The sequence below is a fragment of the Carassius gibelio genome, chromosome A6, assembly GCF_023724105.1.
Source record: "Carassius gibelio isolate Cgi1373 ecotype wild population from Czech Republic chromosome A6, carGib1.2-hapl.c, whole genome shotgun sequence".
Taxonomy (NCBI): domain Eukaryota; kingdom Metazoa; phylum Chordata; class Actinopteri; order Cypriniformes; family Cyprinidae; genus Carassius; species Carassius gibelio.
Genome location: NC_068376.1, coordinates 8,045,319 through 8,069,313, shown reverse-complemented (window position 1 = coordinate 8,069,313; position 23,995 = coordinate 8,045,319). Strand labels below are relative to the sequence as shown.

Sequence of the window (23,995 nt, the reverse complement as noted above, 5' to 3'; positions counted from 1 at the left end):
GTCATTAATAATGATTCTTTTGAAATTATTGCTATTATATGAGATTGAAAAGACAAAAGAGAAGATGGTAGGATCTCAAACATTGAGTAAAACCCTTACATTTTTTATTAAAATTAACAGAGCACCCATCCCCCCCACCCCACAATGTTTTTTTTTTTTACATTTCATAAAAAGGCAAGGCATTTCAGAGGCTCGATTTTTAAATATTTACCTTTGTTTCTAACAATATCTACAGAAGCTCTTGGCCATCTGTACACAGTGATTCATTAGCAAAAATCCATCATCTCTTTTAAAGGTCTGTAAAACTGAGACTATATACACAGATCTGTACACAAATCCAAACATAGCGCCCTCTGTCTTCCTGGATGACTGGTCTGCTTGTGGCAGATTACCTGAGATTTCAGCGCGAGAACTGCAATCTCCTTCACCAGGGCTCGGATGCGCGCACACTCCGACAGACTTCCGTCTTCACACATGCATTTTGTTCAGAGTCATGCACACTATCTTGTATTTCGTTGAGGGTTGAGGAGACGGCGATGGGCTGGTCTCCTCGCCCTGTGATGGCATTCACTTAATGCATTCTTCCAAAAGCTCGGGTGCGATAATTCAAAACGACCTGCCTCCATCTCACTCTGTGCTTAGCCAAAGGAGTTACGTCTACATTTTGTCCATTGCTTAAGCAGTCTTCATTACAAACACGCTATTATGCATACACACAAGCACATACACTCACACTCCAAAGAGTGTTCCAGGAGATTAGAAAAGAAAAGTGAAACTAGGGGAAGCTTGAGGAGTTTGAGAAGTTCTCTTGATAAGCTAGTGAAGGACAGTTGGTCCTCCAGGGTAGACGTCACGGAGTCTGCTGGTGTCAGGATTCGCTGAGCTGATGCCAGGGGGCGGGACCGATGGGAGACGGACAGGCTAATGCAATAATCACTGGTGCGATGATGATGATGATGACTTTCTTCCTCTAGAGAACCTGCATGAAAGAAAACGAAAGCTAAGGAATCTGCATGAAAGAAGCTACCAGAAGATGTTTTATTTCTTCTAGAGAAATCATTTTTGACCGTTACATTAAAGCAAGTACTGGCTTGTATGTTGTATGTTTTTTTATAAATCGTTTTATTCCGCAAGGATGCACTAAACTGATCAAAAGTGACAGTTTTTTTATTTTTAACAAAAGATTGACATTTCAAAGAAATGCTGTTTTCTTATAAATGTTCAAATCATCAAGGGATCCTGAAAATATATCATGGTTTCTATAAAACGATTAAAGCAGCATAAAGTTTTCATCACGGATTTTAAATAGTCAGAAACTTCAAAAGAAAAAAGTAACAAATATTATGAATGGTAGTGTACTTTCTCACTGAACGTTTCGTACTCACCCTCACTTAAACTTAGGTTTAAATTGTTCAATATCATTGTGGTAGGTAATTACACCAAAATTACTTCAACTGGAAAGTCACTTTCTATTTCAACCAGGTTGAGCATAGTTCAGTGATGATTGAAGGGAGAACTGTGCCAGTGAAGGGGAACTGAATCATGCAGTCCTTACTGTTGTAGCCTTTGAATAAGTTGGGTGACCATGACATCTGAGATCCCTGGATATGCCTCTTCAGCGAGAAAAATGGCCTCCCCGAGCTGCTCCAGAACTTCAGGCTTTACTGTCGCTGCTGCAGCATCTCCTGCCCCTTCCTTCAGCTGAGGACACACAGAATTTAACATGCAGCTGAAAGCACACTTATTAAAGAGACAGTATCCTTGGAGTAATCTGGTAGTGACAGAGATAGAAGTCCATAACCTGCAGCCTTACTTTTACCAACTTGGGGCAATTGCCCAGGTGTGTTGCCTAAAGTAATTTTATATCACAATAACAGTATATATATCACAAGGCAGGAAGGTCAAACTAAACCAAAAACATTTCTTTTTTATTTTGGAATTTACAATCATTTGACGGATAATATGAATTTGATAAATCGTGTGTTTGTGTAAAGACATGGTTTACTTGTGTGTCTTTAAAATATTACAAGACTATTAATCCAATAATATATATAGATCAGGAACTCTAAAAACAATCTTCTTGTGGAGTCATGAATCTAGACTACAGAGCACTGCACTTTCATGAAGAGTATGAGAGGAAATGGAAGGATTTGTCCTTGAATAAAGAAGAGGGTGGAGCAAATTAGTGCAAAGTCACTTGTCCTTGGGCTTTTTTCCCAGCATCCCTCAATTTTCCGCTCTCCGCCTCAAATTCCTCATTGCTCCATACTGATTAGTAAGAGGCCTGAGGGAGTGACGGCTTCCTTTAAAAGATGCTTTTAAGATATAATAAAGCATTCAAGGGTGACTTTTAATCTTCATGCTGACATCGTTTCTATAACAGTGTCGAAGCCAGAAATTTTACAGTGAGCAGACCTTGGTGAAACATGGAAACGGGACCTTACATAAGGGGAAAAAAAACACTTTAGGGGTCCAAAAACTTTTTCAAACCCAATTGGGGTTTGACCAGTGCCACCACAGACGATATGCACCCTCACTGCTGGCAAGTACAAATACAAACCCGCATTTAAACATAAATGGATTTCTGATTTTGGCATTGAATCAACTCTGAATCGACTAGTATGTCTAACCTCAGTTAAGACTGGAGTGATGACAGTGGACAGACTCTGGGACAGAGGCCTCTTGATAGGCTCCTGTGGAAGCAGAAAACATCACACAGTGATGAAAGAGAAAGAAAACACTTATGCAACACAACAGTCAGCTGTGGCCTTGAGCTCGGTCACCTACCTTCTCTTCTGTTGGACTGGCTCCGTTCTGCAGCTTTTTGGGGTCTTTCTCTCGAATGGTGAAGATCCAGTCGTCACTGCCAAAGTCTTTCCCACCAGACGCCTGGCCATCCGGTTCTCTGGGTGGAACAAAGACAAAGACAGAAAAAAGTATTCATTTTAAACAGATAAAAGAAAAAGGAAAAATGAAATGGCATGCATGAGAAATGCAGAAGAATTTAGGAGAGGGCCAAAAACCAGCAAGGCAGAAAACTACTGATTGTGCAATCTAGATGATGTTAGAGATAGTTATTTAAGTCGCTTGACTAGTTAATGGAGCAGCTTGTGAGTAACCACTTTCGATCAAATGGCTTTATTATGAAAGCGGTCAACTCTTGTTGTTAACTCTTTAACCCTGCAGTAAAGTCATCCTTGATTATGTTCTTAGATCTTCCACATTTCACACAGTTCATACTTGTAACTGCTAAACTTTACTAGCACTGTATGTTGGCTTATCCTCACTACAGGAGGATTTTGTTCACCCCCAGGAACTGTGAGACACTTTTTATTATGGATGGGTGCTTTTTATTTAGCTTCTTTTGGACTTATGCACTGCAACGCCCGCTGATTGGTATTAAACAGCTTGAAAGATCAAAGACAAATCGACTTGTAATTTATGGCCTAGTTTTCATTTTTGGGTGAACTAACCCTTTAACCCAGGATAGAAACCAGTTGAAAATAAACATTATGTCACTCATTCTCTCATTCTCATGTCATTCCAAAACTGCGTGGCTTTATCTTGTGGAACATAAATGAAGTGTCTCAGTGTTTTTTATCCATACAGTAGAGGTAAATGTGATCCAGGGTTCTCCAAATATCATTGCATGTTTCACAGAAGAAAGAAATGCATGATGACAAAATTAGAATTTTTTTGGGGTGGACTATTCCTTTAATACATATATGAAAATCTTTGTGTTTTGAGTTGCGTACGAGTCAGATTCATCGGAGCTGGACTCCGCTCGGGACTTTTCGGCCTTCCAGCGCTTGTATCTGTCGATGAGCTCTGTCAGATAGGAGGTTTTCTTCGCATAGCGCACGATGAGCTTGTGTTTCAACAACTCTTTTGCTGTCGGTCTCTGAGAGAAAGGCAGAAAGATGTAAGAAAGTGTGAGATTGGTCCTTTGATACGAAACCTCGGTGTTGTTATTTGATGCAGGTACAATTATAGAACATGCCTTAATAACCATAAAAAGATCATGACCTGACTAGCAGCAATAGAATAAACTGTTCTGCCAGAAGGATCAGAGGAAATGACCTCTGGGAATCCCCAATGAGCATACTCACAAAACTGGGCTCTTTGTTTAGACAGGCCTCGACGAACTCTTTCAGAGGTTTGCAGTAGCTGCCCTCCAGTGTAGGGGGGTTGTTCTTTGGAATGAGGAACAGCACCTTCATGGGGTGCAGATCAGAGTGGGGCGGCTCTCCTTTAGCCAGCTCAATCGCCGTGATGCCCAATGACCAAATATCAGCCTTGAAAGAAAAGCAAAAAAAATTCAATAAATGAACTGATGTGAACGGGCAATGTCTTCATGCCAGGTCATGTGGAAGTGGAACAGTCATCACTCATCTAAATGAATCATATGGAAAAACTGACAAGTAATTCCTATCAACACCTAATCCAGAGCCAGACGTCTGGTGATGATGGACTTTCATTGGCGTGTCTACAGTGACCCTCACCTTTGAGTCATAGGCAGATTGTTTGATGACCTCTGGGGCCATCCAGAAGGGTGTGCCCACAAATGTGTTCCGCTTGATCTGCGTGTCTGTGAGCTGACCGGCCACACCGAAATCTGCCAGCTTCACCTCCCCTTGCTCTGACAATAATACATTTGCAGCTGAAAGGAACAAAAAAGTGATGGATGGAAAGTTTGGTTAAGAGTGTATGAATATACATTATGGTTCAAGCTGGGGTCTGGAAACCCTGGAGGGCCAAAAGGTGCGCTGGCGGTCCATGATAAAGTCAAATAATAATGATAATAATAATATTTCACATAATGCATTTTTTGTGCCTTTATAAGTTTAAACATTTTATACCAATAATGTTTAAGATATTAAATAATGTTTTTTACAAATTTGATTTACCAAGTCATTATGATTTCTAAGGAATAGTCAGAAACCAGATAATTCAGTGCCATTACTGTATTGACTGAACTAATTTTTATTTATTTATTTTTTTACAGTTTTGTTAATATCAGATATGTTGTCAACTTAATAGCTAGTATCTTACTATATGTGCAAATAAATCTTTTTTTTTTTTTCGCCAACCTGCTTTAGTACAATGAAACATTTATTTAACTTTGTCATCTTAATCATTTATGATAATTATATGAATGGCCATCAAAAGGTTTGACAATCTCAGATCTATACATGTACTTCACTCATTTAACAAACTGAAAAAAAACAGAGGCCTGTTTATTTGGTGTGTTACATTTTAATTTGAATGAACTGCTGTTCTGACGGACCGTGTGTGTTCTAATCTTTTCCATCACACTGTGAAGAAAACTGGCCAACCAAGAGATTTAGCATTTTGGTCAAATGTCAGAGCAGCTGCTGTTGCCTAAAATCATGACTTGGTGGTGCTCATGAACAGAGTATTTTGTTAAACAAAAGTGAATAGCAGAGGAAGAATCCAGAACTGAGTCTCCTGTCTCTGTACTCTTGTATTTAGTGTTATTTGATAAACACTTATTGCGAAAAAAGAAAAAGAAAAAAAAAAAGTCTGAACACCATTTCAAAAACATTTACATACGTTTTTACTTTCTTTCTTCACAGTGACAAGAAATGGAAAGTTGCTCAGCAATTTTTGTAAATAAACAAAATAGTAATAACAGATTGTTTCCATGAAAATGAAGCTGTACAATTGATAATGCATACTTGCTAATAATTCTAACTGCTAATAGTTATTTTATATATGCTGAAAACCCAGACAGAACCTTCTCAGAAGTGTTCAACGTAGAAGCCTAGTACTTTGTAAATGAAACTTTGCATCTCGGTGGACAGATGAAAACAGTGCACACCCTGACTCCAGAAAGTTGCAAAAGAGATCTGAACATTTTTGTGTGCAGTATGCATAAGATGGTGGTCTAAGGTCAAGATGACCTTGAATCTACCATCCATACCTTTGATGTCTCTGTGGATCTTCTTCTCAGAGTGTAGATACTCCAGGCCTTTCAAGATCTCTCTCAGGATGGTGGCGATCTGTGTTTCATCTAAAGCACCAGGCTCCAGCTGAAAGAGAACAATGATCAAACACAAGCCCAAGCCCATCACAACAACAACAACAACAACAACAAAAAATTGATTAAATCGCATCCAAAATTAAAGTTTGTGTTTAAATAATGTGTGGTTGTACTGTGTATATTTATATGTATATATCAATACACTCACATACATGCATATATATATAAATAAATACACACACACACACACACACACACACACGTAAATATTTCTAAGATCGTTTTGCATCGTACCAAATCCAGGGCAGATCCACCACCTAAATACTCCATGATGATCCATAACTTTGTGTCCTACAGCAAGAGAAAGAGACGTAGAAGAACTGGGTGTCAAAGGGTAAGAAAAATCCATCGACTCACAAATAAACAACAACTACTTTTCCAGAGGAGTCGGGGCATTTTCTAGTGAGAGGGCAAATGACCAAAAGTGTAATCCTAAAATCTCCTTTAATTTGGGATTAGCTAGTCTGAGAGAGAGGGAAGAGTGGAAACTGGGTTACATACCTCTCACTAAGAGTGAGAGAAAGTGAGCATCTGTGTTTGAAGAAACTGAAAACGAAGAAGCACGCCGAGAGCCTCTTAAAACTGAACGATTTATTTATTGCACCTAATGGTTCACCGCAGCGCAGCTACAAAGTTCTGTGTGCTCTTTCATCTTTCTGTGTAGAGCGCTTTGTGTGTCTCTCTCACTTTTGCACCTGAGATAATTCATTTATGGTCTACTGCTCACAGTAGTACTGGCAAGTCATGCCAAAACTAAGATACACAAATTTCTATTTGAAATTTTTATTTTTGGTATATGCTCATACTGACCCCTAAACCTAATTTTTTAACTTTGGTGAATATCTCACACTAGGTGTGGGCGATCTTCCCAAAATATAATATCACAATCTTATAAAAAAAAAAAAAAAAAAAAAATGTTTCAGAACTCAAAACTTTCTTGTTAGTCTAAGGTTACGTTTACACTAGTGCGTTTTCATTTTAAAATTCTTAACTTTTGCTTAACGGTTATGCCTGTCGTTTACACTACCCTGGCGTTTTTGAACCAGAGACTTAAAAAATGCTACAGACCCCGTTTTAGTTTGAAAACTCTGGGGGCGTGGCTGCCCATATTTGCTCTGGGTATCCTTGACGACCGTGTAAACAATAACATCCTGCACATTGTTGTACTCATAGATATGTACATGTATAGATGCCTCTTTAGCGACTGTTACTATGGGCTGCTATACACAAGCCTTCCACTATATTCAAAAGGTCAACTTGATGTCATTCACCATAAAAGTAACGCAAGTTACCAATGTTTGAAAGCTGGTAATATTGAGATAATACATTCAAAAACACAAACCAACACATTCTCACCTGTTTGTCCCATTTCTTTGGAAATTTAAATCCTGAGTTTTTTACAACCATCAGCTATGCAGGATTGTGGCATCTTCAAATATTCATTGATTATTATGGTGGATGATGTCAAATTGACCGTTAAAATTTACTCGTCTATGTGCTTGAAGCAGTCGAATGGGGCATCTACTAGGGGTGTGCACGGATATGAAGGATGAAGTTGAATGTTTAGTTCTTGTAACATGACCTGCGCTGCACTTGCGGCATTCTGAAAAGTTGAGATTTTTTTAACTCTATGCGGTGTGGACGCGCCTGGAAAATACGGGCGCGTCGCGGCGCGTCGCACCGCGTGCGCATTGCGACCACATCGGTTCCATTATGAATGCGCATTCCATGCACCTACATTGGAAATAACAAACTTGAGCGCACAAAAGACGTGATATGTGAACGCCACCTAAGAACTGCGGTTTTCTACAGTACTTCAAATATGCAGTGGAGAATCATAGAAAGTGACCGAATTGAAAAACTTTGTTGCGGCATCTCTCAAGCAACGAATAAACAACGCTAACTTGGAAAATGCAATGAAAACTCCTCTTTCGCGTCTGCCCTAGACCCTCGGCACAAACATGTCAGGTTTCTCGATGAAAACATGAGAGAAGAAAGAAAAAAAAACTTTTTTGAACATTATCAGAAAATTTTCCTTGATGCGAGTGGTGCGGATGCAGCCGCCATCACCAATGATGAAGAGGATTCAATGCTCACTCGTCGGAAAAGGCTGAGCCAGTTCTTCAGCGATGATTACAGAGAGTCCAGCCAAGACGAGTGGGAACAGTTCTTGCTGGAGCCATGTATTCCACCAGATGAGGATCCCATTCAGTGGTAAAATGAAAACACGAAGCGCTTCACAAAACGTATTCACTTAGCACACCGTTATTTGTGAGTCCTGACAACGTCTGTGCCGTCAGAGCGCGTTTTCTCCGCGGCCGGCCTTATTGTTAACATACTAAGGAGCCGACTTTCCCCCGATCATGTTTACATGCCCGTATTTCTTAAAGGCCCCCTTCTTCGTGATTACATGTTTTAAACTTTAGTTAGTGTGTAATGTTGTTGTTAGAGTATAAATAATATCTGTAAAATTCTAAAGCTCAAAGTTCAATGCCAAGCGAGATATTTGATTCAACAGAATTCACCTACAAAAAAACGACCGGTTTGGACTACATCCCTCTAGTTCCTGCAGTAATGACATCACTAAAACAGTTTTTTGACTAACCTCCGCCCACATGAATTCACAAACAGGGGGCGTGGCCTTGTTGCACTCCAACGGAGAAGGAACAGCTGCATTTGTGTTCGCCATGTCGTTGAAACGCTGTTATTTCCATCTCGGAGTCCAATAATCTTTGTTTGGGCTGCCCAAGGACGCTGTACTTGGAGATTAATGGTTACAATTTATGTTTAACTCTGTTCCGGAAAACTATAATCCACGTGTAAAACTATGTGAGGACAGCTTGCTGAGGACAACTTTCTCAATCTCAATCAGTTTAATGCCGTATTCGCACAATGATTATTCTTGAAAGATGGAGCAGTTCCCTCTTTGTCTGGAGAAGGTGTTGTTTATGGACCACAACCTGTAAGTGTATTTTATTATTTAAGTTGGTGCGTTTAACAGTTTCTGTAACTTATTACACAAAGGGCAACGCTGTTTAGTTTTGTTAACTAGATGTTAGGGCTGTGCAAAAATTTCGATTTTCATGCGCATCTCGTCAGTAAAAACGCTCCTGTGACTATAAATACATCTCCTGCACATGCTCCTGCCCACTTGCTTCTCAAAACTACTCCAAAACTAGTCCAATCGCATTTACAGGAGGATCGCGTGCTCTAAGCTGCTCTCGAATCACAACACAGGAACCGCTGGCCCAATCAGAACTCGTTACGTATTTCTGAAGGAGGGACTTTATAGAACAAGGAAGACATCAGCCCGTTTTTATGACAGTGAAAACAGCAGTATACACATTGGTGAATTGTGTGAAAAATACTGTGTTTTTTTTACACGCGAAACATGAACACGTTCTATTGCACACTGTAAACACAATCGAAGCTTCAAAAAAGTGCGTAAAACAGGACCTTTAACAAGAACATGTAAAACAATAAAAAAAGCAAAAACGATTTGCTGACAGTTTAAAAGTTACAAAGTTAAGTCTACGTTCTACAATAGCCTAATTGCTGCAGGCTGCTTTACGTTTTTTTTTTTTTTTTTACTTTTTTTTGTACTTTTGTTTGTTTGCACGCATTGTTAAAGGTTTTCAGCTACAAAACATGATGTGTAATGTTCAAGCTTATTGTGTGTAAGCTTGTTCAAAATGACAGAAACAATAAATGTTGCTGAAAAATAACGTCTCTCTCATTAAACTTAATTTAAACGAATATTCGAATATTCGTTTTTTTTTGTGAGCTCAAATATTCGAATGTGATATTTGCGGAAAACGCCCATCCCTAGCATCTACATATCTATGGTTGTACCTGCATGAATGGTCATGTGACATGCATTTTCAGTTCTGTAGTGTGGATTGAGAATGTTTCTGAAACACAGTGAAAATGCCTGTGTAAACGATGATCACTTTCATTTTAAAACGCAGTTTAAAAATAAAAAATGCACTAGTATAAACTGGGCCTCAAAACAGCTTCTACTGAAGCCAATCTGCCGAAACAACAGATTGTGGAATGTGCCACTTTATGATGTAATAGTGTGGCTAAACCCCGCCTCCGCACAAGATCATCAACTCCTGCTTCTACATCACTGCCTGTTTAGCCCTACACACTGATTCCTGCATGCAGTGTAAATAACAAAAGAGACAAACGCAGATCTATGCAGAAACCAAACTATAAAGATGGCTCCAAAGACAACAAGACGCTGTCAAGATGACACTGCCAAGATGTGGAAAAACAGTCTTTGCATTGCCTTCCTTCTGATCCAAACATTAGGAAAGAGTGGATTAACTTTATAATTAAAAACTTACTGTGTCAGTAAGAATTTGGTCCATGATTCACTTTATTTTACTGCTGATTTATTTACAAGCAAGCACAATTCGACGAAGGATTTTCAGAAAGATTAAAAGATGCTGCTGTGCTGACTATATTGGATCCAACAGTAACTATAAATAACTGTTTTTATTATGTGGTAACTATTACTTTGTCTATTTTTACAGATCATCTGATATGTACGGAGTATTTATGCATTTTGTAACTTAAATCACAGCAGTTTCCATCTATGAAGGATGTAGGTTGTCGAACACACACAACTGTTAACCAATCATAGCAGTGTGCTTTACTTCTACAATCCACCTCGGTTATTCAAACAGAGCGTTCCGATGATGGGGTCAAAACAGGACTGAAAATAGCCTATCACTTCTAAATTATGATGTATTTTGATGTAAAAATCTTCATAACTTTATAAGTGGATCTCAGAGAACAGTACAAAATAATAAAGGCAGTGTAAAATCTGCCAATGACCATCTTGCGGTTTAAACAAGCAGTTATAAAATGCTGTAAATTTCAGTTATCAAAATCCAGTCACTTCGATTGGAATCTATGCAATCTATCTGAATCTATAGAATCAGACATTAAGGAAAGCAATCATAAAGTGCTGCAAATTTGAGTGAACGTGAATGTGAAATGACGTGTGGCCAAGTATGGTGACCCATACTCGGCATTGCGCTCTGCCTTTAACCCATCCAAGCGCACACACATAGCAGTGAACACAGACACACACAAGCTACAGTGGCCAGCCATATTGCTGCAGCGCCAAAGGAGCAGTTGTGGGTTCAGTGACTTGCTCAAGGGTCTTTCCTTAATTGTGGTATTGAGGGTGGAAGAGAGCACTGGTCATTCACTCTGCCCACCGACAACTCATGCCATACCGGAGACTCAAACCCGCAACCTTCTTGTTAAAAGTCTGACGCTCTAACCATTAGGCTACAACTGCCCCGTCATCAAAATCCAGTAACAGCAGATTTTGCAACAGGTTGAAGTTGGTGACACAAATCTGCTACATTGAGCAACAGAAAGCTGCTTGATTTGAAAGTGACTCCTGTGTGAGCAGGGCCCCATACATTGCTACAACACTGAAAACAAACTATTAATCGATTTTTCCTTCTAAAACTTTGCCGAATTTAATAAGGTATGGCCTTAAGGGGAAAAAACTGAGGGGAAAAAAATCTGTGATAAAAATAATTGTGTTCCTCCAGCAGTGTAAGCTACAGGAACTTAAAGGTGAGCTCTTTTGACCTGGGACAGTATATAGCCACCTAGAAACCACACAAAACATCTAAACAACCATCCAGGATACCTTGGCGAGATCCTAAATCCCCTGGAACAACTTAGCAATGGATTAGCAAACACTGCAAGAGTTAATTAACAGTGAGCTTTGCACAGGCAGGAAAATAAACCTAGTTAAAAAAAAAAAAAATTCAGTTATTTCACTTCCTGTTCATTATTACAGATCTTCAAAGCAATAAGTGATGCTACAGGATGTGTTTCTCTCCCAAAAATACATATTGAATATTCCCCCAGGCTGAAATTACAGCTGCTGTCTGTGCTTCTCTCTTTCTGGCTAGAAGCTTTAAACGCACAACAAAAAGAAAAGTGACATTACAACACTTCACTATGGTCCCTTTTAACTTGAGCTTTAAGTGAACACCCACATTTTCAGCTTTCATTTATGACACAGGATATTTTAGCTTAAGTTTAATGTTGAGAATCTCAGCTCTAAATGGGGCATCAAAGATTATGAACATTTGGCACATACTGTTTCTGAGGAGGAAAGAGCGTGAGACAGAAAGGCTGAAATGGTTTCAAGGCTGATTTAAAGAACACCCACACATGCTAGTTTTACACTTTTTTTCACAGTAGGAAGTGGACTGAACATGCTGCCTGACGGCGTGCCAAATAGTAATAACTAAGGTCATCAGTGTGAGCTCAAGTCATATTGAACTGTCTGAATTCTACTTCAACTGAAAAACAAAGCGAAATGAGGTGTGATTATTTTAACCCTCTAACAGCTTTACTGTACAAATCTTGCCAAATGGTGCTATCACACATTAATGTAGGCCTATGCGATACAGGAATCATATCTCCCTGATTTACCCAACTAGCATGGAACAAAACATGAACCACAAAACGCTGCAAATCAATCTCCAAATATAGCTGCAATTTGGTAACTAGTAGTACTACATGGTCCCAGAAATTTACTTTTAACTACACGCTGTCATGAACAACACATCACAAAAGACAATGACTTAAATTTCACGAACTTTAAAGTTTAAAGCATAGGTCTTCAAGCCTGCTCCTGTGGACCCACTTTCCTTTCAAAGTTCAGCTCAAACCCTAATCAAACACTAGGGGTGCGCAAAAAATGTAATGCGATTTTCATGCGCATCTCATCAGTAAAGACGGTCCTGTAATTAGAAGTATATCTCCAGCACGTGCGTTCAGATCAGGGTTGCCAGGTTTTCAACAAATCCTGCCCAGGTGCTTCTCAAAACTAGCCCAATCTCGCTTCCAGAAGGTTCCCCGATAAAACTTGTTAAAATATACGTTTTTTGGCAGGGTTGCCTTGATAAAAGTTGCATTTTAGGGGATAAATATCACGTTATTGGTATTGGGGTCGCTTTGACCCGTGGACATGAAAAACAACCAAAGACTTGGCAACACTAGTTGGCATTTACAAAGCCGTAATTCACTGACAATTAACACAAAATCGATTTTAAAATTGCAGGCGATTCTTCGTTGATTTTGAAAGCGATTTTGTGTTAGTTGTCAGTAGACAAATATTTTTACCCCGGGAAGCAATTTTTATCGGGGAATCTCCTGGAAACCCGCTTGGGCTAGTTTTGGACTAGTTTTGAGAGAGCAACTGGGCAGGATTTGTTGTGAAAACCTGGCAACCCTGATCTGAACGCATGTGCTGGAGATATCCTTCTAATTACAGGAGCGTTTTTACTGATGAGATGCGCATGAAAATCGCGTTCCATTTTTTTGCACAGCCCTATCGAACACACCTGAACCAAATAATCAAGGTCTCCAGAATCACTTAAAGTCACAGGAATTTTCAGTAAAAATAATGTCACAAATCTTTTTTTCTATTTTAAATAAATTCTGTATTCTTCAAACTGTAAATGGAGGATACTTGAGTGAACAATGACAGATGGGCAGAACTAGTTTCTTAATAAACTGACCTTCTGTAGCACTTCGCATGGCTTTAATTGGCACTTTTTGCAGATATTACTATCAAATTGTTCTCATTACCTCAAACCTAGTTTCAGTCACCAATAACACCCGTCTAATCATTTACTGTCCAGTCTCTAAGTTGGCCATTCTACCATTCTTTCGTATTTGCCAACTTTAGATGAATTGTATTCTTTTTCTTTCTACTTACAGGGCCCACAACCCAGTCTTCTCCAAATTTCTGATGAATCTGCTGTTTGGCATACACTATTGAACAAAGCTGCCAGTTGAGGACCTGAGGGGTGTCTGTTTCTCAAACTCTGATGTCCTCTTTCTGGCATGCATCTGGGACATCCCCTTCTCTCTGTCCTGTTTAAATCCAGAATGCTGTCTTGATTCAAGATGGTATTGTACTCTCACAGATGGAATAGCCTTCATCTCTCAAAAGAACAACAGACTGATGAGCTTCTAGAGGAAGCTGTTTTTTTGAAGCCAGAATTGGACTATAGAAATGTCAGTGTGCTGGCATCACTTCAGCAAAAGAAAAAAAGGCTTTGTGTTGCCAACTCCATACTTCATTAAGTAGCACAACTGTTTTCAACTGTGGTGAGTTAACAAACAAGCTTTCTTCAGTACCAAATTGGAAGATTAAAATGACTACTTGAGGATGAGGGAACAGTGTTTTCTTATAAGCTGGAGTATTGAGGCTTTGAAATCAAAGGTAAAAGCTGAAGAGTTCCCCAAAAAATGAAATCTATTACTCACCTTCCTGTCATTTCAAACCAATATCAAACCCACATCATAAATGCTAAACAGCAGCTTTACCGTACTTGCTTGATGCACAAAAAACAAACCTCAATGGTTGCGGAAGCTCCAAAGTGCTTGCGTGAAATGTGAGAAAAAACCTCAGTGGTTATTATGTGTCAGGCAAGCACTTTTGAGATTCGGTTTACCATATTTGATGTACTCTACGCATATCCACTGATCAATGTTTATATGTGAATAAAAGCCTAAATTACATTTGCTCATCACATAATATGATTGTGTCTCTTTGTAAGACTTCGATTAAACCACTTGATTCATATGGACGACTTTTACAATCTTTTCATGAATCTTTTGATGCATCAATTTTTGGGGTGTAATGGACTCTCAGCAGAGAGGCCAAAATCTCTCAGATTTCATAAAAAATATCATCATGTTTCAAAGCTGAACAAACATTTTGGAAAGACAGGATGAGTAAATTAATAAAGAACGTTCTTTTTTGAGTGAACTAAGCCTTTAATCCTACTTGCCTACTTGAACTGTCAAGAAGTTTCTTGAGTCCTCACTGATACTCTTTGGGGTCCGGAGTGCTATACATTGCCATTATAAATATACGTTATGCTTATGAAAATACCAGCCCGCTTGAAGTACAAATCATATTTAGGATATACAGGATTTTATCATGAATTTATTTGGTTTCATATTAGTTCGGTCTCCTCCACGTGTCTTTGTTGATTCTGGACTTCTACATCAGCATGAGTCATATATTTCATATACTCGGTGTAACTCATAACTAAGATTTTCTGTCTGTGAGCTCCCTCTGTTGCTATGGCTGAAAGGATAACCGTATAGTCAGACGGGAGACAGCACCCAAACATTCTCATATTACACACATCGTGGAAAATTCATTAAAGAAGTGTGACCTAAACATACAAGGGTTAATCAATATTTTTCTACTTTGTTATATGTGTGCGCATTTGGACTTAAAAGACCTGATTGAGCTGTTTTGTTTTGTGCGAGGCTATTGGCCCAGCGCGGCTAATAGGCTTGCCGCGATACACAGTGTTGATGGTGATACCGGTGTTCTGCCTCAACACCAGTTACAACACTTGCCCCACCGCAGCATTTAGATTTAGATTCGAAACTAAATGCAAAAGCTCCTGTTAGGTAACATTTTGAACTCAGAAAAGCCTGTTGACTTTTGCCATTTATCTTAGGTGATTTTGGAAGTTTTTTTAAACATTGCAGATTTTTACTTTATTTAAACTTTGTGTCATTTATTTATTTTGTTGGACATCAAGGTGTATGACGTGCCTCCAAGCTTTCTTACTCTATTTGCTAATAAATGCTCTACGTTTCTTTTTTATTTGGTTATATATTATACATGTTCATTTATTTCAAAATTTTGAATACCTATTTAAACTTTATGTAAGTTATTTGTTATTTTATAACAGGCATAGCTTGCCCTATAGCATGGTGTATTTTCACTTTTGTTAATAAAAGTTCTGTTTTATATATAGGCTAAAGTGAGTTTGACGTTGTATTTTGTTGTTGCATTCGAGCAATTAACGCCGAACTGCAGCTAAGTAGAGTATTGAGAAAGTAAAATGCGTAGGGCTCCTTTTAGCTATTTAAAAGCAAAGGAAAGCGTGAAAAGTCGAACAAACAATTGTTTTACGCTGAATTGCCTCTATATGTGAAAGTAAAATGTGCACGCTGTTCTTACAAGTTATTTAAAAGCGAAGGAAAGCTAGAAAAAGATGGAACGCCCCGCCTCCATAGTGATACCACTGTTACTGATGTTGTCACATGTCGATTAACCAGTGGGAAAATTTCCTCACAGTCACAACCCTAACGGTTAATTGTTAGCCCTGGCTCAACAGTGGAAAAGCAGCTGTCAAGACTCTCATCCCTGAGGTTATAAAGCATGACCTTTTTTTGCATATGCCAGCCACTCACCTTTAGGTAGGAACCGTAGTATTTGGTGACAAAGGGACTGTCGCACTGGCTTAACACTGTGATTTCCTGCTGAATGTCTTCGATCTCATCTTCAGCCTCTTCCAGATCGATGATCTTGATGGCCACAACTTTCTGCGTGCGATTGTCGATGCCCTTAAACACCTCTCCGAATGAACCCTTACCGATTCTCTCCAGCTTGGTGAACAACTCCTCAGGATCTGCTTTTAAATTCTGCAATGAAAAAACAAAGTAAAGTCAGTATAGGTCCCTATTCAGCTTTAAGCAGATTAAACAATTTATGAATTCATGTAGTACTTTTAAATTGCATGATGTGACATTTTAAGGTAAGAATTCCATACAGAAAAGAGCCTTGTGCTCAACACTGCATAAAAGTGTATATATTTTTTAAAGGCGGGAAGAGTTTTCTAAGCTAAAGTAACAAGGTGGATGGGTGATCAATACTTAAAATGACCTCAATGTATCACTGAAATGGATTTGGGTTAAACATTCTGCAAGGATACTTCTGAAAAATCTCAAGACAGGCTTTTTTAATCCAGCATTTGGTTTGACTAGAAGTTCTCTGAAGTGCTACTGAAGCAAGTCCTGAGTATATTTGAGAACTGAAGCACATCTGGTTGGGACCAAAGTTCCCAAAGTTCTCAGCAATGACCCTGAATATTGCAGACCCCTTAGGCCTTCTAAAAGGAAACCCAGAGAGCGATACAAACAGCGTCAACATTATTAGCATGTGGCAGTTTGTTGCAGAGTCCATGGTGGTTAATCTGCAAAGCACTCAAATAATGAAAAGAGAAAAAGAGAACTAACCGAGGAAGCCTGTAAACCTCAGACTGCTCTAACTTTAACACAAGCCTCCAAAACAAGTCCAGAACATCACAGCCACTTCATAACCATCATTCAAACAGAGCAAAACAACCCATGCTAGACGAACCGTCAGTGTGTCCAGAATTGAAGACAATGTGGAACTGCTGCCGTGTAAGTCCTGTGAGCACGCAAAAATTCACGACCTTAAAATCCTCCAAATCTCTTTTGGTAGCATAAACGCTAAACCTACTGAACGCAGAGTCATACTGATGCCGAACACAACAACAGAACAGCTTGTCCGGTGCAATTTCAGAGGCGCTGCGGGAGGTACACGCAGGCAGGATTTCACGGGGACCTCATGAAAGCGTTAAATCCAGTTACATGGATGACAACAGAGCTGATCGTCCACAGCATTAGTGCACCAAAGATACAAGATGAAAGACAGCAGCCTAAAGGACATTATTCTGATGCCTCATACCTCAGGGTATTGTGAATAAATGGAAATCTGTTTAGGGATACCTTGGCTTTGATATAAGGCTGAAAGAGCTGATCAGCTTTTTCCATTTCATTTTATACAAACAGCACTGGTTTCATTTATTCAAGTGCTTCTCAACGTTTGTATTTCAACCCAAATCAGTATCAAATACTGTTTAACATACATGTCCTTAAAACCAACACTTTACAGTATTCAAATCAGAAGGATTTTCATTGACCCAATAGCATTCCTGTAAAATCAGCCTAAGAAAAAGGCAAACCTAAAGCATCCTGTTCTTCAATCATTTGGAGTATATGCATGGTTTTGGTCTCTTTTGAAAGGTGACACTGTTCCTAAACAGAACAAACCTCAGAATCACTGTAATTCTTAGTGGTATTGAATAACAAAAAAAAAAAAAAGAATTGCGCATACATTTATTTATTTATTTTTGTAAAAAGATGCCTGTAGATTACAATAGCTGGAAAACACAATGGGATCACAGCATGACGCCTTGTTGGCGGTCTGACAAAGACACGGATTGTACCTGCTGTGTTGATTTGATCTTAAAATAGTTTGCTTCATTCGAATCAAGAATCTCTGCATTACAAAGATATGTGACGTTTAGCTTTTTTTTTTTTATGAGTTTTTTCAAAAACACTGTGTACAGTGCAACGCTAACAGAGTAAAATGCTAAATTATCAACAAAACTTAAGCTAGATATAGGAAAACTGATAATTAAGTTTCTCGAATGTATATGGTTATTATTAAACCCATATTCTATAAATATACAGTACTGTTCCAAAATTTGGGGCCAGTAAGATTTTCTTTTTTTTTTTTTTTTGAAAGAGATTAATATTTTTATTCAGCAAGGGCATATCAAAATTGATCAAAAGTGACAGTAAAGATATTCACAAAAGCTTCTGGTATCAGTTAAATGCTGTGCTTCTGAACTCTAGAAAGAATTCTTCTAAAACTATAAAGCATTTTATTTTCATATTTCCATGTATCAAACATCCTGTCTATGTTTACTTCCGTCTAATTTGGCTAGATTCTACCAAGGAAATTTACAACAAAATGATTTTGATTGGGCTTTGACATTAAACAATTATAACCTTTTCTTTCCTTTGCTTGCTATGCTGGTAGTTGCATTTTTTCGCGATAAATCGCATGCGATATTTAATGCATATCTTATCAGGACTGCCGGTTCTGTAATCAGCGGTAAATCACTGTAACCTGTGCGCTTTCACATGGAGAAGCTTTTACTACACAGAGCCGTTGTTCACTGACAACATTTGATTTATCGTGCAGCCCTAAAGCAAATATACTCAAAAGATGACAAAAACCTTTATGAAAGAGGGAAAAAAAGAGGCCAGTGAACAGTATTCACTGTGATAAATGATCAACTGCCAGTCTGCGCTCTGTCAAATAGTGATGCTATCCTATGAACACACACAAATCCATTTTTTCAGACACAGATGATTTTCACACATCTTTCCTCAAAGCGCACGCACCCACAGAGAAGCCCTTTAATGCATCACTCAGAGATTCATTAGCTGTCATCGGCCCGTCCCATCACAGAGATGATGAAGGCTTTGCTCCCTGATTCAGCCCTAATGCTGATTGCTCGCCCACACTCCCAGCTGATCTCTAATCCTGATCCCGATGCGCACTGACAGGTGTAACAGCCAACAAATTCTTTTCGAAGGCCACGTCATCCCTTGGCTCCTATCTGTGGTTGTGTTTTAGGGAGCTGGAAACTCTGAGGCCGGTCCATATGAGGTGTGTTACAGCCAGGTGAAAGAGCATCCAGGCTTCAGCTATGTTCCTAATGGATGCCCACCACAATTCCTCTGTGACCCAGAAGGAAATACAAGAGAATGAGCCCTTATTCCATCACTATGCTCTCAGAACGGGTGAACAGTAGCCCTCCCTGTGGAAATCTGTGACCTCCTACATAATTCCGGGTTTCCTCTTATCACATGGATGCTCTTTGGTTTTAATGGCCTTCTTTCAAGATGGAGGTTCTTGGCCAACAATGGCTTCCTGCACATTCAACCTAAAGGAGCGATAAGCCATTTCAGCTACTTGGGATGGCAGATTGCTTTCTTGTCCTGAGGACAAACCAGTCATATAGCCCAGCATGAACAGAGACCCAGTTATGATGGCTACTCTCTGGAGACATCTCTCCATCCCTCATCACCCTCTTTCCTTTTGCCTCTACCCTTCAACTTCACATTTTCCATTCTTTATTGGATCTTTGTGTTTTAAAGAAGAGAATGGTTCATGAACATGAACATTTTAATAGATTGACCCTGAAAAGGGTTCTTCATTGGAACTGTCCTACTTCATACATGATGGGTCCTGCATGTATAGAACAATAAAACGAACTTATTGATTAAAAAAAACACACATACTTCATAACACGTTTATGTTTACCATTATTTACGGGGGGGGGGGGGGATCAAACAGATCTTCTGCAACTTATCAGAGAGTAAAAACTCGTATGCTTATGAAAGGGAGGAACATTACACAATACATATACACTTTAATAAACGATGCTGTGAGTTTCTTTACCTGCATCCCAGGCAGACTGCCCTGCACTGGAGAATGAGCCATGGCGTCACTTTAAACACTAAAACTGGCAACAACAACAAAAAAAAACACTGTTTCCGGACAAAATACAGCCAATGCACCACCGGGACCCGTTTGCCCGAGTTTTAACGTGGTCTCAGGTATTTTACAGCTGGATAATGGAGCGAAGAGCATCCACGGGAGGACAGAAAGTGCATGTGAAAGATGACTGGTGTGAAAACCTCTCCTCCACTTCCGCAGCTTTAATGAGAACCGCTGCTCTTCCTCGCGGAAATCACCGCGAACCCCCGTCAGAACAGCGTCGATCGGACCGATCGCAGAGTTTTCAGTCGGTGTAGCGTGCGATCGGATGTTGAGACGCTCTTTTTGTTGACTCCTGGAATGGGTTTGGAGGTTCAAGCAGGCCAGATTGCTCGTCAAGAGTTGATGGTCATCTTTGCGCAAACGGATTTCCAAAACATAGCGCAAAAACATGCGCACGTTTGCGTAAAAATGCCCCGGTGTTGGCTCCTAAAACAGATGCACGGAACATGAACTATATCGCGGATTGGTCGAGGGGGTGGGTGGTGAAAATCCTGTCTTGTTTGAACTGAAGAAATTATGTTGACATCCTCACTTCACTTCCCAGCTGGCCGCCATCTTGTCCGTGCTGTCATCTGGACATCAGGGCGGATCCGGACGCGTCAGATCCCGCCCCCGCAGGAAAGGGGAGGGGTTTGTATGCCTAATCATATGGCAAAGAGTGCATGCAATCGGCCTTCAGCGCTGTATTTAAGTTCTTCTTTTTCTTCTTTTTTGCTTCAACATATTTTGTCAGGTGGGTCAAATTCTCGTATCTGTACTACTATTAATGTAAATCTATTTGATTGTGACATTTAATTTACTTTCCTTTGTCACACTGTAATTTAAGGACACATTCTCTCTATTAATACGACGTTTACCTCAGTAAACTTTTAATTTGCTGGCTGCTATTAATAGTTAGTAAGGTAGTTGTTAAGTTAGGTATGGGTAGGTTTAAGGCATCTAAAATATGGTCATGCAGAATGCTTTTTAATACTAAACATCCAATATGCTAGTACTATGTTAATAAACAAGTTAAACTAAACTAAAGCGTTTATCCTTACTCTTTCATTTTCCTTCAGTATATGCTAATTTTTAAATATATTATTTGAATAGTTTGTATATTACAATTAAATTCATATTATTTAACATTGTTAAAAAAAGATCTCCACTGATTCCGCAAAGTTAGAATATTTTTCTGTAATATTCGCATTATTTCACATTGCGAAACAGCGACACCTTTCGACGACAGAGGAACAAGCACTTTCAAACTGCAAGAATCTTGATTACCACCAGATGTCGACGGTGGTTTATTTTTGAAATCGATTCCCCATCTCTTCACATATTACTGTGATTATTTTGAGCTCAGACATGAACTATAAAACCATTTAAATCACATTTTTATTTACTTCACACTCGTAAACACACCCTTTGACATTTTACATTTCAATTATTTAATTGATTTTGGACTAAAAGGTGAGAGGATGAGCACCCCTCCCCCTTTCAGAATATTTTTCTTTTGCATAAAAGCTGAGCTGTATGCCTGCTCACTTTGTCCAAGTCCATAAGCTTGTCAGTTCAACTCTCTATCTTCAGAATCTTTATTTACTGGAGAGCTCGACTGAGCTTCACCTCCTGAGGCATCAGATACTTCAACCGGGCCTTATGCTGAGAATAAAAACCTCCTAATCCTCAAACACTCTCAAATTACTCCAGAGGGGCTCTTCATCACTCAATTTTCTTCAAAGCTCACCCAGACCTGTGAAAATTGGGTGGATATTTAGTGAGGACCGATCAAAACAGGCTTCAAGTGCACCACCCTCAACCCGTATACCTCTCACACGCACCTCTAAAACAGCATGTGGATCTGTAAAATGCGGGTTTTCAGGCAGATAATAAATTGTAAAGTTTCCCACAAACTGGGGTGTCATGTCAATCACTGACAATGTTTACAGAGCAATTCCCTGGGCGCATCTTATCTACTCGTGGGCCTTAGCAAAATTCTTCTATCGCCTCTATCTTTTCCTAAATTTCTTTCTCTGCCACACACCCATAAGATTCACCCCCTGCATTTAGCCCGATCATGTCTCTATTCGATTAGGGACATCTATACAGTTCAATTTCAGACTCATTCCCGGGCATCACAGACAACAGAATGGGTATCAGAAGTTAATTCTATTTTAGAAAGGCAACTTGAGGTGTACTCTTCCCTAGAAGAATTACTATGAAGACAGACTAGGATGTTGCCCTTTAAAATCAGACAAATACATCAAAATAAAAATTCATATAATTAGAAAAATATATTTTTTATAGAATAATATTTTTGGTGCAATATAATATTTTGTAGACTGAGATTTGTTGTGCTGTTACACAATTCCACATAATTTAATTCAAAATTTTCCTTTTCAATTACAGCCTTATTTGTTTGTATAATTTCAAAATATGGTGTTTTTGCATTAAAAGATGCAGAAAATCCAACTCCTACTCAGAGATTAGCCTCCCCGTTCTTCGCATGCTTAATTGATCTATGGTGTTGCATTGTGAGCCATCAGTCTTCAGTAGAGCCTAATTTATAATGTTTGTGTGTGTGTATGTGTGAGTGCATTCATGTACAGGAGTATGTGTGAGTGTGCAAGATAAGTCTTTTACTAAGACGCACTGCACCATGAATCACTGTGCTGCTATGCCGAGGATCTGAGATGTCATTGTAATTAATGGTAATACAAGGCAGTGGAAACAGTAGCAGACCTCCGAGCTCTTTAATTAGCTGCAGTGATGAAGGAAGACACAGAGCAGAGCAAGAGGCCTGCGATGGTGATGAATAGACCGATGCTAGGAAACACCAAAAGCACCAAGGATCCAGAAAGATCCCGCCGATTATAGTCGTGTTGCACTGTCATGCTCTAAACAGGAGAAAATGGACAAGAGACCCTGGAAAAGACCAGAATCTCTGACTCAAAACAATGTGGCATTGTTCATCAAATTATGGTTGTGCATCAAGGTGAGGGGAATTGGGAGACACAATTATGGATGCTATGGTGGTATTTTGCTCAACAGAAGCTGCACAGCTAAAGGGCAGTGGTACCGGTGTCTTAGCATGCTCATGTTAAGAGGCATTCATCATTGCCAGTGTCCTACAACTTAATTAAGCTCTCAGAGCAACCCCCTATGGGTGATACAGTTTAATCTGAATAACCAACCACACTGCACTGGGCCTTCCACAATCCTGGACTTCACTTCAGTACATATAGTCAGAAAATGCCTACTGGGTAATGTAGTTCTGCTTAACTGCAGTGTACTATTTAGTCAATTATAGTACACAAATTGCGCTATAGGCATGTAATCTAATTATATCATATTTCATGTTGTACAATGGTTTGGTCCTTGAATTTGATTGTCCAAGCTTGCAAGAGTTCTTTCAGGACTCCCCAGAATCAGCTGATCTTATGCATATCCATTTCTACAAAGCATGTTGAAGAACTGGGAAGATATAATTGGACACTTGATGGCTATTTTTACAAGTTAACACATATATACTGAACACAATGTCCAAGCATAAGTACAACTCTGCCAATAGGCGGCACTACAACTGACAAAACCCCATAACTCCGCAAACTTTTGAAAAATGTGTATGCACTTTCTTTGTTGGATGTCTTATAATAACCTCTAATACAACTAAGATACTTAAAAAGTCCAAGGTTTCAAAG

At 39.2% G+C, this 23,995-nt stretch overlaps 1 protein-coding gene across 1 annotated transcript; it reads right to left on the bottom strand.

Annotated features, from left to right (window-relative positions):
- Positions 1 to 82: 82 nt before the first annotated feature.
- LOC128015377 (serine/threonine-protein kinase 24-like) lies at positions 83 to 20,896 on the bottom strand. The gene is made up of 11 exons (XM_052599179.1): positions 20,211 to 20,896; positions 16,340 to 16,570; positions 6,299 to 6,355; positions 5,945 to 6,053; positions 4,503 to 4,660; positions 4,110 to 4,295; positions 3,756 to 3,901; positions 2,788 to 2,905; positions 2,631 to 2,693; positions 1,556 to 1,701; positions 83 to 979 (listed from the first exon to the last, which is right to left on the bottom strand). The coding sequence occupies exons 1-11, from the start codon at positions 20,250 to 20,252 to the stop codon at positions 934 to 936; spliced, it is 1,302 nt and encodes a 433-aa protein (XP_052455139.1). The 5' UTR covers positions 20,253 to 20,896; the 3' UTR covers positions 83 to 933.
- Positions 20,897 to 23,995: the final 3,099 nt, after the last annotated feature.

Coding starts and splice junctions, on each gene's coding strand:
- LOC128015377 (XM_052599179.1), bottom strand. CDS start 20,252: ATGGCTCATTCTCCAGTGCAGGGCAGTCTGCCTGGGATGCAG. Junction 2,694..2,787: donor CCAGTCCAACAGAAGAGAAG/GTAGGTGACCGA, acceptor CTGCTTCCACAG/GAGCCTATCAAGAGGCCTCT. Junction 980..1,555: donor CTTATTCAAAGGCTACAACA/GTAAGGACTGCA, acceptor TCTTTCATGCAG/GTTCTCTAGAGGAAGAAAGT.